The sequence below is a fragment of the Scleropages formosus genome, chromosome 17, assembly GCF_900964775.1.
Source record: "Scleropages formosus chromosome 17, fSclFor1.1, whole genome shotgun sequence".
Lineage (NCBI taxonomy): Eukaryota > Metazoa > Chordata > Actinopteri > Osteoglossiformes > Osteoglossidae > Scleropages > Scleropages formosus.
Genome location: NC_041822.1, coordinates 7,876,134 through 7,896,558, shown reverse-complemented (window position 1 = coordinate 7,896,558; position 20,425 = coordinate 7,876,134). Strand labels below are relative to the sequence as shown.

Genomic DNA, 20,425 nt, shown 5'->3' with positions numbered 1-20,425 from the left:
CAGTCCATCGCAAGGCACCCCAAGCAGGACTCGAACCCCAGACCCACGGGAGAGCAGGACTGTGGTCCAACCCACTGCGCCACTGCACCCCCAGTACCCCCATATTATATACAAAAATAGTCACTAGTTACAAATGCAAGGGAGTGTGAGTAAGAGATATGATGTGATAAAAAGTTATAAATATAAATAGCATTATGTATTGCACTGGTTTACTCTCTAGGGGGGGGGGATTTAGCTGATCATGAGGTAGATGGCCTGAGGAAAGAAACTTTTCTTGTGCCTGGCTGTCCTGGTGCTCAGTGCTCTGTAGCGCCGGCCAGATGGCAAGGGTTCGAAGAGGAAGTGGCCTGGATGTGAGGGGTCTAGAATGATTTTGCTAGCCCTTTTACTGACTCTGGACGAGTGCAGTTCTTGAAGAGCTGGGGGGGGGGGATGTGCCGATGATTCTTCCAGCAGTCCGAACTATCTGCTGTAGTCTTCTGATGTCTGACTTCGTAGCTGAGCTGAACCAGACAGTTATAGAGGTGCAGAGGACGGACTCAATGACTGCGGAGTAGAATTGCATCAGTAGCTCCTGTGACAGGTTGAACTTCCTCAGCTGGCGAAGGAAGTACAACCTCCGCTGGGCCTTCTTCACAATGGAGTCTATGTGGGGCTCCCACTTCAGGTCCTGTGAGATGGTGGTGCCCAGGAACCTGAATGACTCCACTGTTGCCACAGTGCTGTTCATGATGGTGAGTGGGGATAATGCTGAGGTGTTTCTCCTGAAGTCTACGATCATCTCCACTGTTTTGAGCGTGTTCAGCTCCAGGTTGTTATGACTGCACCAGACAGCCAGCTCTTGGACCTCCTGTCTGTAAGCAGACTCGTCACCATCCCGGATGAGGTCAATGAGTGTGGTGTCGTCTGGAAACTTCAGGAGTTTGACAGAGGGGTCTTTTGCGGTGCAGTCGTTGGTGTACAGGGAGAAGAGCAGTGGGGAGAGCACACATCCCTGGGGGGCGCCAGTACTGATCGTGCGAGTATTGGATGAGAATTTTCCCAGTCTCACTATCTGCTGCCTGTCTGTCAGAAAGTTGGTGATTCACCGACAGATGGAGGTGGGCACAGAGAGTTGGGTTAATTTGGACAGGAGGAGGTGTGGGATGATGGTGTTGAAGGCTGAGCTGAAGTCCACGAACAGGATTCTCGCATAAGTCCCTGGTTTGTCCAGATGTTGCAGGATGTAGTGCAGTCCCATGTTGACTGCATCATCCACAGACCTGTTTGCTCGGTAAGCAAACTGCAGGGGGTCCAGCAAGGGTCCAGTGATGTCTTTCAGGTAGTCCAACACCAGTTTTTCAAGTGACTTCATGACCACAGACATTAGGGTGACAGGTCTGTAGTCATTAAGTCCTGTGATTTTGGGTTTCTTTGGGATGGGGATGATGGTGGAGCGTTTGAAGCAGGAAGGAACTTCGCACATCTCCAGTGATCTGTTGAAGATCTTTGTGAAGATCGGGGCCAGCTGGTCAGCACAGGTTTTTAGGCAGGCCGGTGAGACACTGTCTGTGCCTGGCTTTCCTTGTCTTCTGTTTGACGAAGACCCGACGCACCTCCTCTGCACAGATCAAAGGTGCAGGAGGGGGGAAGGTGGGAGTTGTTGGAGGTGTTAATTGATTCGTGGAAAGAGGGTCTGAATGGGTGTGGGGTGTGAGACAGGGTTCATCAAACCTGCAATAAAACTCATTCAAATCGTCGGCCATTTACATTGCATTACAGGTTTGGCTCTGTGAAAGGCTGATCGGAGCATGATCATGAACATTTACACCTTAGTTACATGAACTACAGATAATGAGCGAAGTGAGTCCGCAGTTTTAAGACCCTTTAAATTATACACACACACACACACACACACACACACACACACACACACACACACACACACACATTTTCAGAACCGCTTGTCCCATACGGGGTCCGGTTCATTAAAACATTAAATGTGGTGGCCCGCCCGGGTCCTGCTCTCTGGCGGGTCTGGGGTTCGAGTCCCCCTTGGGTGCCTTGTGATCCTCTCCCCTCTAGCCTTACGCCCTGTGTTAGGCTCCGGCTCCCGCGACTCCGTATGGGACGGTTCAGACAGCGTGCATTAAATGCGGACAAAGATTCAGCAGTGCTAAGCAAGAGGGGTAGGTAGGTCGTTCCACAACGGAGCCAGGACTGAGAACCTCCGTATACAATAAAACCTATATCTACAGTATGTGAAGCATGTAAAATCATTAACACAGACAATCACGCTGAAAACGTGTACATATGAGGACGCCAATCGCTGTGGATGGGCTCTGCGAACAGCCCCGCCCCGCCGTGCCTCGCCCCGCCTCGCTCAACCCCGCCCCTCTAAGCCCCGCCCCCAACGTATCCAGCACCGGTACTCGACGCGAGGGCGGACGTGTGTTCTTAATCCCGTTTCCAGCGAGCGGGAACTCCGAAAATTAATGTGAGGCCCGACCTCGAATTTGTTGCTGAGTAAAGACAAAGGAATCCTGGAAGCACCTGCCGCCGTAAGTGTGCATTTCGTGAGTGTTACATAATGAACTTTACACAGTGTGATTTACCCTTACTGAATACACACAGCAGAGTTTTATTACAGCATCAGACAAAATTACAAATGATGTAATACACCAAATAAAGACATTTGCAACATATGTAACGTAATTATTGTATGGAAATGCACATACTGTGCTGGACACGCTGCAACGATGTGGACGGAGCGATACGGACTGTGTGTCTGTGGGGGGTGTATATATTATATATATATATATATATATATATATATTTATATATATATTTATATGTATATAAAGGAACTGAACGATCTCTTTCTTTCCGCTCTACTTTTTTACAGCATAAACGGATATTAATCGGCAGAGTCTCAGAGTGTCGCTTTCAAGCGCAAATGTTTAACGCTCGTTACAGTTCAAAGGCTTGCGAAGATACCTCTCTGGTCCGGAAACAAGTATTTATACACTAATTCAGACGTCACAGAGAAGGAGAAAGAAAAATATATAGAGTTATTATAGAATTAGAGTTCAGCAGCTGAACCGGTGATGAAAACGTATTATTTCTGTAAACTAATACATTTTAATCATCGGACGATCTTGCAATGTAGGCATCATACAACTAGATTTAATTTACATATATTAGAAGTTATAGAGAAAACCTCAATATCTATAAAGTCATATATTACGAGGTTTTCTCTGTGATCTATGTTAATTATATGGAACATTTACATTTGTTCATTTAAATTACATCTAGCTGGTGCTTTTGTCAAAGCAAGTTATAAGGTTAAGGTACATTAATTAACATTCAATTATTCACCCATTTAAACAGCTGGCTAATTTTGCTGGAGCAGATTTTTGTAAACAACTAATTTGAAGGCACTATAGTTTAGGGGATTTGATCCTGCAACCTTTGGGTCCAAAGGCAGTCACTGGAAGCTTGACACTACCAGCTTCCCCAAAACCCCTCTTTGTAACATAACTACTAGCCTTTTGTTTAACTTTTCTAATTATATTAAAGGAATACAAACTGTCTCACTGTATTCAAGTATGTTTGCTATTCTGGAATTACAAGTTTTGAATTGGTATATGTGTGTTGGCGTCACTGTTGCTCTGCTCTTTTGCAGCTGCTTACAAGGAAACATTGTGCTCTGGTATTTCTCCCACATACAGGGAGTTACTCAGTGTGTGTGTGGAAAACAGTCACGCTGAAGGCCATATTTCAAAAAATTCATTCATTTCCATCCATTAGGTGGATGAGATGCTTTTTCAAGGATGGCCTGGGTAGATTTTCAGCAAATCTGCCCAGAGTGTAAGGCATTTAATACTTTCAATCTCATGAATATTTAATTAATGGCTCACGGACTGTTAGGCTCCATTTCTCTTACTGAAGTGAGTTATTTATTTTCCGTCTGGAAAAAATGGGAACTTTACTAATATATAGACAAAATGCACTTTAAAACTAAATGCTGATGAGACATTTTATTATTAATAAGTAGATAGGAACTAAAGGGTCTGTTGATCCTTTGCAGTCTGAGTTCAAAGTCATTTTGACTCATAGCAGGAGATTGAGGAAACATAAATGTCAACTACCCCTCAAGAGTTAAAATCAATATCTAACACTGCGTGGAATTAAAAACATCTCATAGTTATTTCCTATTGTTATTTTGTCCTAAATGTCTAAAGTTAATGGTATATTTTCTGTTTTTTTTCCCCTGAACTATAGGTTACATGCCACTATGGGGAATGGATCTGTAAAGCCAAAACAGCTGAAGCAACCACATGGAGCTGTGGTGAACCTCTCTGTTAGCAACAATGGAAGCAATCACTTCAAAGACCCATGCTTTACTGCGAATCCCAAAAGTACGGTAGAACTTCTTAAAACCAAAGTGGCTGATCTAGAAAAAGAAAGCAAAAAAAAAGATGAGGACATCTGTGAAAAAAACTCGACAATAAAGGAACTGCAAGAGCAACTGGCCAGGCAAACCAGAATGATCGCAGAGATTACAGAGGAGCTACAGAGTAAGTGCATCCAGCTGAACAAGCTTCAGGATGTGATGAAAATGCAAGGTGGAGCAGGTCTCCACCCATTGCCGCTCAAAGCAAAGTTTAACCAACATGTCAGCAGCCTCTTCAAGGACACCCTGAACAGGAGAAAAGGAGCCAAAGCAGGAGTCTCAGCAGAGCCCACATCAAGGACCTATAACTCCAGCAGTCTGCCCAAGTTCTCCTTTGATAAGGCCAGGGTTTGGAAGGATTCAAGGTGAGACTAGGCACTCTTGTTTTTCAGTGATTTCTGTTCCAGCTCAAAATCAACCACAGTGAACTTGATGTATGTTAATGTGAAAAACATTTTTCCATGGAGATTGGATGGAAGAGGAGTAATCCTCTAGCAAAAGGACTACAGTTTTATGAGTAAACACAGATGCTACTTGGATTTACTAAAAGCATCTTCTGAGAAGAAAAAGAATGCATGAACATAGTAGGAAACGAAAAACAATTTACTTTCATATTACACCCCTCCCCGGTTAATGGATACAATTCATTTCCTAACATTTGTCAGTTATGTGAATTTCTGTCAAAGGATGAAACCATTTTCATTGTTTCTGGATCATTGGATCACCATACACTGGTGAAATTTATTCCAAGAATAGATTTATTGACCTTACAAGTCTCTAAACAACGTTTAATAAAATGGTATGCGGCAATTTAAACATCATAAAAAGCTGAAGAACCCTGAAGCACATAATATAAATGTTAAAACACAGAAAACAGAGTTATCAGATTTCCCCATCATTCTCTCTGTTAGAAAAAGAGCAATATAAAATATAATCAGATAAATGTCCGAAAAAAAGGAATAGCAGCATTCATTCATTGTTGTAGGTGAAAATAAATATGATAATGGATTTTGGGCTAGGCTACTGTCAAACTTGTATGGCACTGACCCCTCTGAGGTCAGCGACTCAACTATCAGCTGGGGATGGCCCTCAAGGTTGTTCCCCCTTGTGTAGCTTAAAACCAGCTATGGAAGACATATTGTATTCATCTCAGCAAATCATATTCATGCGTGTTCCACGGTGCCACATCTTTCCTCGCTCTTTCTTCACGTTCATGTTGATGGGAGATCTTCAGGGCTCTCGTCTTCATGAAACAGAAGTAGTAAGAAAAAACCCATGACAATCGAACAAAACACTTTGTTTTTGATGAAAATGCAAACAGGAGGTTATGAAACAGAGGAGGGGGGTTGTGGAGGTATTTTACAGTGATGGTAAAGAGTGAGATTCATTTCATATTCAAGCACATAACAGGAAACATATGCTGGGGAGAAGAAGAGCTTTACTGCATGGAGATGTTTTGGACAGTTTGTCCGCTTTAGTGTGAGCTTGTTGCTGAATGAAGCTCAGGTATAAATTTGCTCAGTTTGTTGTAACACATTTCATCTTTGCTATCCAGGGAACGTGCATAATCAGAGATACTGCAGTGTGCTTGTAGGTAACACCTCAAATAAATATAAAAGCTAACACCAAAAAGGATTTTTTTTTTTTGTTTTGACAAAACCAATCTTTTGAAATAACTACATCATCAGTATGTGAGTCCTGGGAATTTTTCTAAAAGTTCCAAAAGAATGGCAATAAACATAGTGAAATTGTATTTTTTTTTCCCTCTTTTTAATTTTTGAGTTCAGCCAAACAATTTAGCAAAACATTTGCAATGGAAGTATAAACATATATGCTTGGCTTGCTGCATGGGACGCAACATAAAAATCAATCATTTATGTTGGCAGTGTGAAGAAGCTCATTACAGATGCCCTTAATAAGAACCAGTTCCTGAAAAGACTTGAGATGCAACAGATAAAGGACATGGTGGAATGTATGTACGAGAAGACCTATCAGCGAGGAGACTATGTCATCAAGCAAGGGGATCCTGGAAATCATCTGTATGTTCTGGCAGGTGGGGCTTTTGTTGCAAAGGTCACCAAACAAAATAAGAAGCTACAGTCTGTTGTTAAAAACTTTGATGATGAGAGGGTTATGCACTTTATTTTTATTTAAGTTTATGAGAGGTCTGCTTCACGTAACTAGGAGAAACTGCAAGAAAGAATATTTATGGACAGTGAAAAACAAATTCTGCACTATACTGGGGAGAAACAAACTTCTTGACTACTTTAAACCTTAAGAATAAGATTTTTTTGCATCAATTGGAAGGGGGTATGGTGGTGCAGGGTGTTTGGCTGGGGCCCGCTCTGTGGTAGGTCTTGGGTTTGAGTCCTGTGGGGGGTGCCTTGTGGCGGACTTGTGTCCCCTCCAGCCTTGTGCCCTGTGTTAGCAGGTGAGGCTCCAGTTTGTCATAACCCCACTCAAGACAAGCAGTTGTAGACATTGTGTGTGTACATAGATATCAAGAGTTTTCCACATTTAAACAATAATTTCAAAAAGGTACACAGTGTACCTGATATTTCATCAAATGTATACATATATTTCAAATTGATGAGAAGTTAAATTATTGCACCTAAATTTTGAGTGCAGTGTGACGGTTGAATGTCTCACCATTTCATACTTCGAAACTTTTAAAGGGAACTTGAGTATTTTGCAAACCCATTAAGTAAAAACAGCATTTTCTTCCTAATTTCACAAATTAGCATTTTAGTGCATCTGGTTTACACCTCGATGCCATACAGCTACTTGATGAAGACTAATTATGTTCATCTTGCATTCACAGAAGGGCAACTGGATGTCTTTCAACACAACAAAATGCTGACTACAATAGAAGTTTGGACCACATTTGGTGAACTGGCAATACTGTATAACTGTACCAGGACTGCTTCAGTAAGAGGTAAAGTGTTTTCTCTTTGCAGAAAAAAATGGAGAGAGTGGTTGGAAAACAACCCACTGGTAATAAGAAACTTGTCTTTTGAAATTTTTTTTTTTTTTAATAAGTCATATTCACTTTGTGTAATCATTAAGAAGACTACAAACTTTTGACATCAAGTTAAAGATGATTCAGTATTACTCAATAATTGTAGTTGCTCAATAGCTATCAAACTGTTTTTTTTCCATCTTCCTTTGGGACAATGAAAGTATGCCTAGAATCATGACCCTAAAGGCAGTGATGTTAAAGATATTACCCAAGGAGCAGGATTGTCAGAATACATTTTACATTTACATTTATTAATTTAGCAGACACCTTTCTCCCAAGTGACATACATCTCATAGAAAATACAATTTGTGGATTACATTAGCAGAAAGAGACACTTAGATGCAGATGCATGATTCTAAAGTACAGTTAGTTACTTTCTATTATATGAACCAATGTCCATCACATGAGTAGCTGCATAAAATTTTATCTGTATATAGATGATTCCTAATCACTTTTCTAATGATAATGATATATATTTTTTTAAATAGACATTTACGTTATACAAGTTGCTAGGTCAAAGTTAATCCATTGTTCGACAGGTATGAATTTGAACTTTAAGAGCATGTACACTTACATGAACTTAAGAGATCATGGGAGAAGTGAGTCTGGAAGAGGTGAGTTTTAAGGCCATTTAAGAACAGACAGAGACTCAGCAGTTCTGAGTGAGAGGGGGAGGTTGTACCATCACACTGGAGCCAGAACTGAGAACCTTTGTGCTTTTAGATGTTTTGTGCATAGAATATTTCCTCTTCACAAGGTAAAATTTAGAAAAGTGAATATATCAAAACACCTTACAAGTTAGGATACTGTTAATAATAGGGAGGGGTGGCGCAGAGATGCAGCGGGTTTGGCTGGGTCCTGCTATGTGGCCTGTCTCCGGTTCGAGTCCTGCTTGGGGTGCCTTACGATAGACTGGGATCCCATCCTGTGTGTGTCCCCTCGTCTCTTGGCCTTGGGCCCTCGCTCGAGCCCCAGACCGGCCACACAGAGGGAACCAGCTGCACCACCACACCCCCCCCATTGTGATATATACATATTGAATTTGTTGATGCTCTGTAGGATCTTTGATTGAGTTTGATGGATGGTGACAGTATGGGCATAAGGTAAGATGAGTTTTCAGTGTAACACAAGTACTAAAGCTCAGGTAATGTGTCACAGTAAACGTGACAATGAAATACATTAACTGATGGTTGAATATTGTAAGCAGGAAGATTTACCGAATAAAATGTCTCAGTTTATATTGTTTTTTTATTTCAGAAATAAACATGTTCATGAAGTATAAATAAAGAACCTGCATATTGCTTTATTATATTCCATTGCAAGCACAACACAAAAATTTAATTCCACATATCACAACAGTCCATATCTTTTGTATTTGTCTGTTTAGATCTGTTTCTTGAAAAAAGTATTATTCCATGTGTTTGCACTACTAAAAATATTTGCTTTCTGTTGTCTACACTAGCTTCTAACATTTTTTTAGACTGCTGAGAAGTGTTCCTGCTCTATTGATGTTTTTAATTTTAAGGAGTATTTACGGTCAAATTAGAAACGCCAAGTCCAGTATCTGACATATTCACCTTTATTTTGCATTTTCTTGTGTTATGTACATAGCGGTCAGCAAAGTGAAGACGTGGGCTTTGGACCGGGAAGTATTTCAGAACATCATGAGGATAAATGCACAGACTCGACAAGAACAGTATCGCAGCTTTCTCAGAAGGTGACAATACTGTGGTTTTGGATAGATTTAATATGAATTTCAGGTCTAATACTGACGCTGATATTTTTGGCAGGTGTAGGTTGCCAGTAATGACACGTGTAATGATTATTTTAGTATGTATTTAAGTATTAAAATCAACTAACAATTTATTCTTGAATTAAAAACAACAATGCATTGTATTCCATCAGTATGTTGTCTTTGTAAGAAAAACTGTGAAAATGTAGTGTTTGGTCAGTTAAGATATACATGCAACAAATGGAAAATTAAAGCTCTTCTATTATGAGTTACATGATTTTTTATCTTTCTTTTGATGTTTATTGATTTTAGCATAATAGTTTTAAGGTTAAAATAAGTTCGTCATATAAATCTTGGAGTCCTATAAGACTAAACATTACATGACAGTCGTATTTCATATTCATTCATTAGAATTGTTCTGTTAATTTTTTTCAAGTGTCTCCTTGCTGGCCAATTTACCAGAAGAAAAATTAAATAAGATAGTGGACTGCCTGGAAGTGGTAAGTGGACAGTTAAGACAGAGTATGAATGTTCAGAGATGCTTGAGATTAAGCAGGATGTTACTGAATATTTCCTAGTTCTGAAAGAACTTTATAGTAAGAAATAACTGGGGTGGCACTGCGGCACAGTGAGTAGCACTGCTGCCTCACAGTGCCTGGGTGGTGTGAGAGAATGTGGGTTCAATCCCTGCTCAGTCTGTGTGGGTTTCCTCTGGGTGCTCTGGTTTCCTCCCCCAGTCCAAAGATGTGCTGTTCAGGTTCCCCCATAGTGTGTGAGTGTGTTTCACTGATGTGTGGATGAGTAACCCCTTGTAAGTAGTGTATCTAGCACTGTAGTCACCTTGGTGAATAAGGTGTGTGGGCTAGTAACAGCCAAAATCTGTTATAAGTTGCTTTGGACAAAGTGTCTGCTGAGTGAATAAACGTAACTGTGGAATACTGTATCACTAGTTCCTTTTAGTCCATTAGACACCGTATCTCCAGATCTTAACTCCTCTTCATATTTTTTCTCATCGTAAACCGTATATATTATTATTTTAATTATTTGAGCATCTCCTAAACAGTGTTTATTCTAGGACACTGGTTATTTGTAGGAGACCTGAGAGTGACAGGGCATATACTGTGTGATGCTGAGAGATTTGCTCAGCCGCCATCTCCTGTTAATGTGGGTTTCCCCTGTAAGTGTGGGATTTGTCAGTCGTGCCTCAAATGGCCCTTTCAGAATGCTTTTGCCATGCAAACTTCAAGGGCAATCCTCTCAATTGTCCTTCCCCTGGGTAGAATGAGAGAATTCTGTTATTCAGTCATTCCTGATGGAGTTCATTATATTCTGTCTGGAGGGAATAGGGGGTATGTAATCCTATAGTACAGCAGATGTCACCTCAGAATAATGCAGATAATGTTGAACCCGATTAGTTTAAAAGAGTGAGGGAAGGAATTCCTAGCGGAGCCTGTCCTGACAAATGTTTATGGGGTTTTTAGCATTTTCCACCGTCTGTCGATTGTATTCTATGGGATTGGGGTTAAAAGCTATGCTTGATCATACATATTTAAGTACAACATATAAACAGAACTCAAATTGAGGTGCGAAGGTAGAGAGTTTTTAGAGAATAGATTAAAAAACTGCCGGACAATACAGTAAATACCAAATGAAAGATTCCCATAATCAGAGGCACTAAAATACTTATATGCATCGTGGATTCAGTTAAGTCAGTTAAATGAATTCAGATGCAGATCTGTGTTTTCTCATCGACTGAGAATTGCCTTGCTACGGTAATGTCACATTTTCTCTGCTGACCAGAAAACTTGAGACTGAAAGCGTGAAGAAGCAGCTATTAAGATAAAACATTGTGGGATTTGTTGCACACTGTGTCAATATCACATGAGCCGGTTTTATCCGTTTTTTTTCTTTTTCATGTAACTGTCACTGTATGACTTTACGCAGAGCTCCATCATTTAAAAACAATGAAATGTATTACATCCAGCTTTTGGGCGGCGCAAGATGGAAAAGTACATGGTTCTTGGCAAAGCGTCGCAAAACAACGCAGTAAAAGTTACAGAATTTCTTCAGATCGAGCCACAGAAACACTGTTAGAATGCAGTAATGAAAGATGTATGTTAAGAAAAGGCTTGATTTTATAAATGACTGAAGCAAAAACATAAACTAGCAGTGTTTATCTGTCAACAGTTCTTGTTACAGGTACAATTTGCATCGTGCTGCATTTCCCCTACTAAAGCCAACATCTAGCTTCTGTTATGGGAAGTGTGTTAAATCAGATGAAACCAATGAATGTATTTCACAGACACGCTAAGTCCTTTAAGGCTCAGTTCACTTTGGATACAGGGGATTGGGTGAAAATCAATGTCTCACTTAAGATAAGGATTTCCTCTCCTGTCAGGAATATTATGACAAAGGGGATTATATCATCCGGGAGGGAGAAGAAGGAAGCACTTTCTACGTTATTGCGAAAGGAAAGGTAAATCTTGTTGCTTCCGTCTGACTCGTGTTGCTTTGTAAGCATGTGCTGTACGGGGAATCGTGCTGTTTCCACAGGGATGGCTGAGCCCTCTGACTTGTTTTCCTGTGCTGAAGGGCTCAGTGATAGCTCAGTAACTGGACACCAGGCCGAATCGGTAGTTTTCCGCTGGGAAAGCTCTGGAGCCATTAGGAGGAAATGAACCGGTGCTGCACCTCTGCGTTTCTGGGCATCAGTGCTAATGAGAGAAGACAGATGTTTTTCAAAGTACTACATTAACGCTGTAAAAGGGGCCTCGTGCCCAACGTCCCCAGCTGTTCTGTTGTACACGGAAACTGCTATCCAAAATAACCCATTAGTGTTTGGCACCGAGTAGAAGCCGTGAGGTCAAACAGGCTAGCAGTGAACAATCGCTTTTCACGCAGATCCTAGGTGAGAATAGTAATAACCTGGATAAGGAATATGTCCTTAGCAACGTTAAAACAAAATCGTTATTGCAACAATGAAGAGACTCATGCACTGACTTACATCTTCCAGCTCTAAGGAGACCTGAATAAAAGTTGCCTTTGTTTAGATGTTCTTCTGTCTTTGTGGAGTGTGTGATCCAGTGGGATGTGTAAATGCTGACTGCTGTATCTGCTGTTCAGATCAAGGTCACTCAGAGTAGTGAGGAGCACGAGGAACCCCAAACCATAAAGATCCTTCAGAAAGGGGACTATTTTGGAGAGAAGGCCCTTATAAGGTTACACTCTTTCATACATCACCGATTTTCCTTTTTTGTCAGCTCTCCAAAGATCCCGAAAATGTCTGTCTTTTTTGGTCGTTAATGCTCGTTCTCATAGTTTCGGAAAGAAATGTGTGTTTTCCTCTCGCTTTTGCAGTGATGATGTCAGGTCGGCCAGCATAATTGCAGATGAGAATGACGTGGAATGCCTCGTGATTGACCGTGAGTGAGTATCCAGCTCATTGGAATTCTGCAATTCTTTTTATCCGCTTCAGACTTTGGGTGACCCAAAATCTATGAAATTGGGGTTTTCTGTTTATGTACAAAAGTATATTTTTGTGCAATTAGTCATTTTTAATATGGAAAAATGGAAAATATATGATCTGTTTTCCTTACAGGACCTTCAGTCAAACTGTTGGGACATTCAGTGAACTTCAGAAGTACCTGCAAGGCTATGTGGAATGTATACCATGTGATGGCAAGAAGAAACATGCTAAGTAAGATCATTCTAAAGAATCAGCCTTGGACATGTATAACTTTGGTGAACATTTTACGTTTGATATGTTGAGAACAAACTATCCAACATATTATTTGAACTATTTATTAATCCTTTTGTCTAGAACAAAAAGCTTTGAGTAAAATAAGGGGATGCAGTTTTATTCAGGTTGGATTATGTTACCGTGTTTGTATGCAGGACGTATTGTACCGGACACTTACCATATGTTTGTACGTATAATAATTGTGCAAAATTTTGCTGAAAAGTATGGAAATAACACTTTGTGTTTATTATTTTATAACACCAAACATAACATTTGTAGGTTTGTATAGCTAGGGTATTATTTTTACAGCTATTTTTAGTTTATAAAATATTATACTACCAATGTTTAAGTACTGCAGGAAGAACACAGGTGTGAAGTTTCATATCCGAATTTCATATCTGGTGTATCTGAATTTTTGCACCACTCTGACTGAGCATGGTGGCAAGCATTGGCTTGACAGAGGTGGGATTACACCATGGCATCAAACAGCCTCCTGCAGGAGTGTCCTTCTGTGGATGTGGGATTGACCTCTCTTCCTTCTCCTCTTTCTCTTTGCAAGTCCATCATAGGGACATGCAGCAGTTTTGATTAAACTCGGTTTTATTGATCTTATCTCATTAAGCCTTCTATGGTAATAAACATAGTGAAATTGTATTTTTTCTACTTTTTAATTTTTGAGTTTTAATTTTTCTCCTATCTCACTGACCCTTGAAGCAGTCAGTTAAGGTCAGTTCAATAGTGTATAGCGTATTCTATAACATGATCCTCTGAAGACTTCTTGGAAAAGGAAAAATAGAGAGTCTGGGGTACAGAGCATTCTAATGATACCTGTGCTGGCAGTGTGCACTGTTCCAAGCGGAGAGAAGTGTACACATGTTTAAGGCTATATTAAGGAAGTCTTCCTTGCAGGAGCTTAACCTCTACACAGCTGACCTCACCACTGCCTCTGGAGGTCGTTGAGCTAAAGGAGCGGGTATCGGCTTTCTCGTCCAGCTCGCCCTTTGAGAGCCTTGATGTCATCACCACACTTGGAGTCGGGGGATTCGGCAGGGTGGAGCTGGTAAGAATATTGTTTGTATTTGAGTTGAATTACCCAGTTAAAGCTAATTTACATATCAATTAAAAAGTGAAGATTTTCTGTTGGGTTTTTTGATTTTCTCATGATTTATGAAATTAATTGTGTTATAGTAGGGGATTGTCAAATAGTCATTTAAAACCAGTATCTATGATGTGTGCATTTGTTAAGAACGTTCATATTTGGGGTGCTGAACTACAGGTGAGGGTGAAGAATGAGGATGTGACTTTTGCCCTGAAATGCATCAAGAAGCAGCACATAGTTGATACCAGTCAGGAGGAGCACATCCACTCTGAGAAAAAGATCCTGATGGAAACCTGTTCCCCCTTTGTGGTCAAGTAGGTTTTTCACTCCATCACCGAGCCACTGGCAGCACTACCTTTGAATAAGTAAGACAGAGTGTCTTGAACGAGCACTGTACTAAACAGGAGAGACTCATATCGGCTTAAGTGGTTTTATCTGAAACACTGCCATAGAGTGCCAAGCAACCACAGACTTGCTGTAAAATCATTATTGTCAGAAATCGAATGTCATATTCTGAAACACTTTATAGTGAGATGCAGGTTAGCCTGGAAGTGTATAGTGAAATTAAGGCAAAGCTCAAGCTCTATTTGGAGCAAATGCGCTTATGGGGAAAAAACAAACATTCAACCACACCCGTCAAGATGAGATGATTGAGGCTACCAGTCTATGGCAGAGGCGTACTTTCTCAGAGATCAAATTACTTGTAACTGGGGAGGCTAGAGGATTTAATAGAACAGCAGGTTGGATGCATTTTCTTAAACTGCCTGTATCAGAATAACACAGTGAAGGAACTGAAGCCACTGCAGAAATCCAGTATTTCCTCTTCTAATTTTGTACTTTAATTCTTTTTTTTTTTTTTGCAATAGTAAAATATTGTAATTTGTTGTCAAGGTGATTTTTCACTCAGATCTCGACCCTTTTGTTATTTGTAGGTTGTACCGTACTTTCAAGGACAGGAAGTATGTATACATGTTGCTGGAGGCATGCCTTGGAGGAGAGATCTGGAGTCTTCTCCGAGATCAGTAGGTTACTATGAAGGTCCTGACTCATCGCTGTGGCTCCTTCTCAAGCATATTAAAGATGCTGACAGATGTATTTAGCTGGTTTAGCATATTTTGAAACAATAACAGACATTTACACCTTGTTTTAGGAGTAATGTTGTGTTTTTCCTGTTTATGCTGAGCATGAAGACATCTTTGTGATTTTTGCTTTAAAGGGGCAGTTTTGATGAGCACACTGCCAAGTTCTGTGTGGCCTGTGTGACGGAAGCCTTTGATTACCTGCATCGCAATGGAGTTATATACAGAGACCTCAAGCCTGAAAACCTCCTGCTGGATACAGAGGGTTACATTAAACTGGTTAGACATCAGTTTTTTGCCATCTGTTCATCCATTTCAACCCATCTCTTGTTTCTTGTCAGGTGTACATGTTACCACGGTGATTCTTCATAATCTAAAAATATGTTAAGACTTTTATCTGAAGTACAATGAGAACAAATCTGCAGTCAGTGTTTTCTTTTTTGGGGCAGCTGCTCTAGTGATTTGTGGCAGCAAAAACGGTGGTGTCACAGACTTAGCATTCAAAATTGTGTATTTGTATCTAAAGCTCCTTGTGTTTTAAAATGCGTTTTTGTATAATGTCCATTGCTTTGGAGAAAAGCATCTGCTGAATGAATAAATATGAATATTTTTTGTTTCAGTAACATACTTTGTGTATGTTCATATGCAGTATAAATGTACTGGCGTCAGAACAAATGATGTAAAACTGCTCCATTTAAGTGGTTTTTTTCTCACTAGGTGGACTTTGGCTTTGCGAAGAAGATTGGGCTTGGGCAGAAGACTTGGACATTTTGTGGAACACCAGAATATGTGGCTCCTGAGATCATTCTCAACAAAGGTCATGACTTCAGCGTGGATTTCTGGTCCCTAGGCATTCTGGTCTTTGAGCTTCTTACGGGCAAGTTAGTACAATATTTTTTTAACTCCACAATAGCAGCTGGAGCCTCATGTCACGTTCTTGCTTTGTGTTTATTTACACCAACACATTGCATGTATGTCACTTGTACAAGAACACAGCAGTCTTGTTTGGAAGGCCGATCTAATTGCTTTTGAATTTTCACTGTTCTGAATTAATTCTTTGAAAAACTAATTTTCCTTTCAATTTTTTGCTTCTTACAGTCCTCCATTTTCTGGGACAGATCATATGATGACATACACATTCATCTTGAAAGGTATCGAGAAGATAGAATTTCCCAAGAAAATAACTAGACGGCCTGAGGATCTGATTCGGAAGCTGTGCAGGTACAGGCAAGGTGTGAGGTGCTGAAGTGAGCTCCCAGTTTTCTAGTAAGACATAGTGATCACAGCTAGTCACTTCAGGTGTTTATTTAGGTCGCACGCAGGAAATGTCAGAATTTCTTAAACGTTCGGCGAAACAAATCATGTATTGTGAGATTTTCTCTAACCTTGTGTCACGTCTGTAGACAAAATCCGACAGAACGTCTGGGAAACCTGAAGAATGGAATCATAGACATCAAGAAGCATCGGTGAGTGCGAATGCATTCTGTACTGAACTGACTCCTTATGGTAACAAATTTCATTTTCTCATTGTTTTAATTCCACTCTCCACTTTGTTCCCTTTGTCTGTGTTGCTGCTATTGATTAATCATATTTGGGTGTCTCCAAGCCAGCTTCCTCAGCCTCAAGAGGCTCTAATGGCTCCTCACTTCCCCTGCAGAGCCTTCCGCATTAGCACGGCACACCAAAAACCCTTTTGTTTAACCCTGCTTTCTAGCTTCAAGCAAATGATCACACAACCACGTTGACCTCAGCCTTTCGTTCGGGCCGCTGCAGTCCTTGGCTGAATTTCATTTGAGGAGCCTGAGCCAAGGACGTGTAACTGTTCACATTTCAAGCCCTGTTCAGAAAATCTCTCGCACTTTTATGTCCCGGGGTCTTGCTCGGTCAAGGACTGCTCGGTTTAGCGGCCAACAGCTTTTAATATGATTTGATGTAATTACGTGATTGTTTGGTAATAATAATTAAATAAAAAGAAGTCAAATGACAGCAGATATTGGCCAATATTTTGAATCTTCAGCACCTTGCTCTTACAACCACTATCCAGCTATATACTCTGTGAATGAATACTATTGCCCTGGTATGCAATGTGATTTTATTAGTGCTGTATTATTAATGTGAAGCATCAAAATTGAATTAGTTTCTTTGATTTGCAGGTGGTTTAATGGATTCAACTGGGAGGGACTAAAAGTCAGAAAGTTGCCATCTCCTCTCAAAAGACAGGTACTGCTATAATTTTACTCTAAGCCAGCATTTCTGTGGATATAGGAGCTCCTTAAAAAGGGAATTTCAGGCAGAGCCTATGCAGACAATCATAAGTTAATTTTGTTTCAGTAATTAAGTAATAAGTCATGTAGAATCCAGATTAATAAATTTAATCAAGATGAATTATGAAATTGTTTTCCAGCCAGCTTTATGTGTAGGCTACACATTTTTGGTCCTCCACATATTTACAGAGGGGAATTTCAGTTGTAGACAATAAAATTAAAAAAAATTTTAAAATTTCCTTGCCAAGTATGTATCAATAATCAGCTGATGTTCCATAATTTCATCAGAAAAGGAAATTGCATTGGGGTTTAACAAGAAAATTTATGAAGACAAAATCAAAAATTTTGTTAGAAGTTTTTTGATAGTTGAATGAACCCCAGTCCAGTAAACTTCCATCTTGTCACGTTCCCACAATAAGCACATGCAGATGACCATGCATCGTCACAGTGTCTCCCTCAGTTTCCATGTCTCCCACAGTGCATAGCAAGTACCAGTACACTAGTAAAAACAGTGTATAATGCAGCGATCATAGCCCTGGAATTGTTCAGGGCAATGAGCTGTTTGTCAGCTTGAGTTAATTCTTGCAGTAGTCTGTTTTCTTTTTTTAGCACAGCATTTTGTAACATTTGCCTATATTTACAGGAGTCCGTACAGAGTAAACCAAAATTATTTCTTAGATGGCATGGTGTTGGAGTGAGGTCTATACTGAAGGCTACAGAACACTGCAATGACGATAGACTTCTCAGGATCACCATGTTTTAATCTTTTAATGCCTATTGGAACTAGAAGAGTGTTGAATAGGACTAAATTTTCTGATAAAGATGGAATCTTATTAAACGTCAGTATTGAAGACAGAGATCATACCACTCCACCAAAAAGAATCGTTGTCAAGAAAGAGCTGTGGAAAACCAGAGACGATGATTAAAGAAACGAAACAGATATTGGACAGAATTACAAAACCTTCACCGTATAGACATTTATTTTTAAAAACGATATTCTGAGCCTGGATTTTGCACATGGGCCAACAAAAGCTCCTCTTATTGGGAAAATATTTGTTAAACACGCAGCCTTTTTTGACAACCGGTCACGGTAAAGGTTTTCGCTAGAAATACATGTACGCAGCAAAGGTTCAACAGGTGGAGCAGTGCAGGTGGACAGATGTGTCCATCTATGACTGTTTCTCTGTGCAGGTGCTTGGCCCCTCAGACCACCGTTACTTTGACAGCTACCCGCCTGATGAAGACGTTCCCTCAGATGAGCTGTCTGGCTGGGATGCAGACTTCTGAGAGCCTCTGTCGCTCGACGCTGTGCGAACAAAGAGAGAATTTTTTTGCTGTCGTGCTGTTCTACTGGCACTTGTTATGAGAGAGCTCAGTGTCCCCTCTGCAATATACAAAGGGGCACTTTAACTTGAGCTGGCCGAACAGTTAGGTGGACGGAAGTGTGTGTTACCCTGGTTTGGATTCCAAGAGAAGGGCTTGAGAATGAGTGCCACTTCTTCCTCCAGTCTGACACTGCACGAGTTATCATCGACTTTCCTCCAGAGCGAGTCCACTTTCCCTCTCTAAATTATGAACTGCGAGTGTCACGGAGAATAGTGTGAAACCAGAGATAATATTTACCGTATGACCTAGGGGTAAACTTTGCGGCCAAGTGAACGGTACTTCCTCTAAATGACAGAGGTGTAGATGACGTATGGGATTTCAACGCTTTCCGACACATTTGAAACAACCGTGGCTATTTAACTGATTCGTGACGTGTGGAATCTCACTCAAGCAATTAGTTGTGGTGCATTTATGTAATTAATACTGTAAATAATGTTTTGCATTTTGCTTATCTTTATGTGTTAAATAGCCCAAAAAAGTGAAAAAGTATATATAAAGGTTGATTAAAAAAAACTTTTTGCATCGCTTTATTTACTGCTTTTTTACCAAATGTTGAATTGCATGACTGACATATTATTTTTCTTTTTAAAAAACATCTGCCTTGAAAACATTTGTAAATTCAAGGCAAGTCTTGCTTTAATATAGGTGCTGTTGTGATGCTTGTATTTGCTGCAATAAATCTGGTAAATGCCCTGTCTAATATGAAGAAGATGGTAAAGTTTAAAAACAACTGTCATGTGTAGCAGAGGATGCGGGGAAGGCAGAACCCGAATGCAGGATCGTTCATTCGGGGCCAAGGGGATAGACTTGTTCTTGCTGTCGGGGACGGGCGAACGGTCGGTCGATCTGCGGATGAAGTCGGGAAGCGAGGCGAATGGTCAGGAACCAGGGAACGAAGAAAAAGACACGAGGACGAAGGGGAAAAGGACATGGGATGTGGCGAGTGCTGTTAGCGCGGAGGGGACGGTTGTCTCGGTGAGATTCCGCGACCGAGAAGGGGCTGAGGAGTGTCTTATAAAGCCTAGTGCTCCGATTACCGTCAGGTACTTAATGGGAGCCCGGTACTGCGGATTGTGGTGCGGGTGTGGAAAGTGACAATAACTTGCAGAACAGCGTATGCGGTCAACAACTTTTCAAAGTAAAGACGGTGACGAGAGAGTCATGAAAGAGGATTAATGTTATACGTTGGTATCTATGGACAAATCACGGTGGGAATATTTTTGTTCCAGAAAATGCGAAACATAGTAAAACAATTTCCTGTGTGATTATTATTTGCAAGCTATACTTTACGTCTTTGGTAAAAGAAAAAGGTTCAAAACACCAAAAGAATTCCTTAATTCTTGAAAATACAGCTGCAAGTTACCCAGAAAGCACGCCAGTGCACAACAGGTCATCACAGCTTGCCTAGCAGATCTTGATCTTATGGAAGAACTTCCAAAGCATCCAGCAGATGACAACATAAGCATTCGCAGTGCACTACATATAATATACAGTATACCGCATTAATACCACTATCAACCCAAGGGGAATCTATGGTTTGCCAGTTGTCACCCGGGCAATGCTGTGCGACTCAGTCTTTATTTTGTCTGATAGTTCTGCTATTTTCTGTGTTAGACATATTAATGTGCGTTCTTTTTTAACATGACATGTCACATAACGTATTTTGCATATG

At 40.4% G+C, this 20,425-nt stretch overlaps 1 protein-coding gene across 1 annotated transcript; it reads left to right on the top strand.

Annotated features, from left to right (window-relative positions):
- Nucleotides 1-2,482: 2,482 nt before the first annotated feature.
- prkg2 (protein kinase cGMP-dependent 2) lies at nt 2,483-19,218 on the top strand. Its single transcript, XM_018759031.2, has 19 exons — nt 2,483-2,540; nt 4,264-4,800; nt 6,322-6,488; nt 7,257-7,370; nt 9,066-9,171; nt 9,623-9,686; nt 11,585-11,662; nt 12,310-12,404; nt 12,544-12,612; nt 12,785-12,883; nt 13,835-13,985; nt 14,202-14,338; nt 14,957-15,046; nt 15,241-15,382; nt 15,821-15,984; nt 16,202-16,324; nt 16,507-16,569; nt 17,257-17,323; nt 18,559-19,218. Exons 2-19 carry the CDS (start codon nt 4,277-4,279, stop codon nt 18,652-18,654), a joined length of 2,349 nt encoding a protein of 782 aa, XP_018614547.2. The 5' UTR covers nt 2,483-2,540; nt 4,264-4,276; the 3' UTR covers nt 18,655-19,218.
- Nucleotides 19,219-20,425: the final 1,207 nt, after the last annotated feature.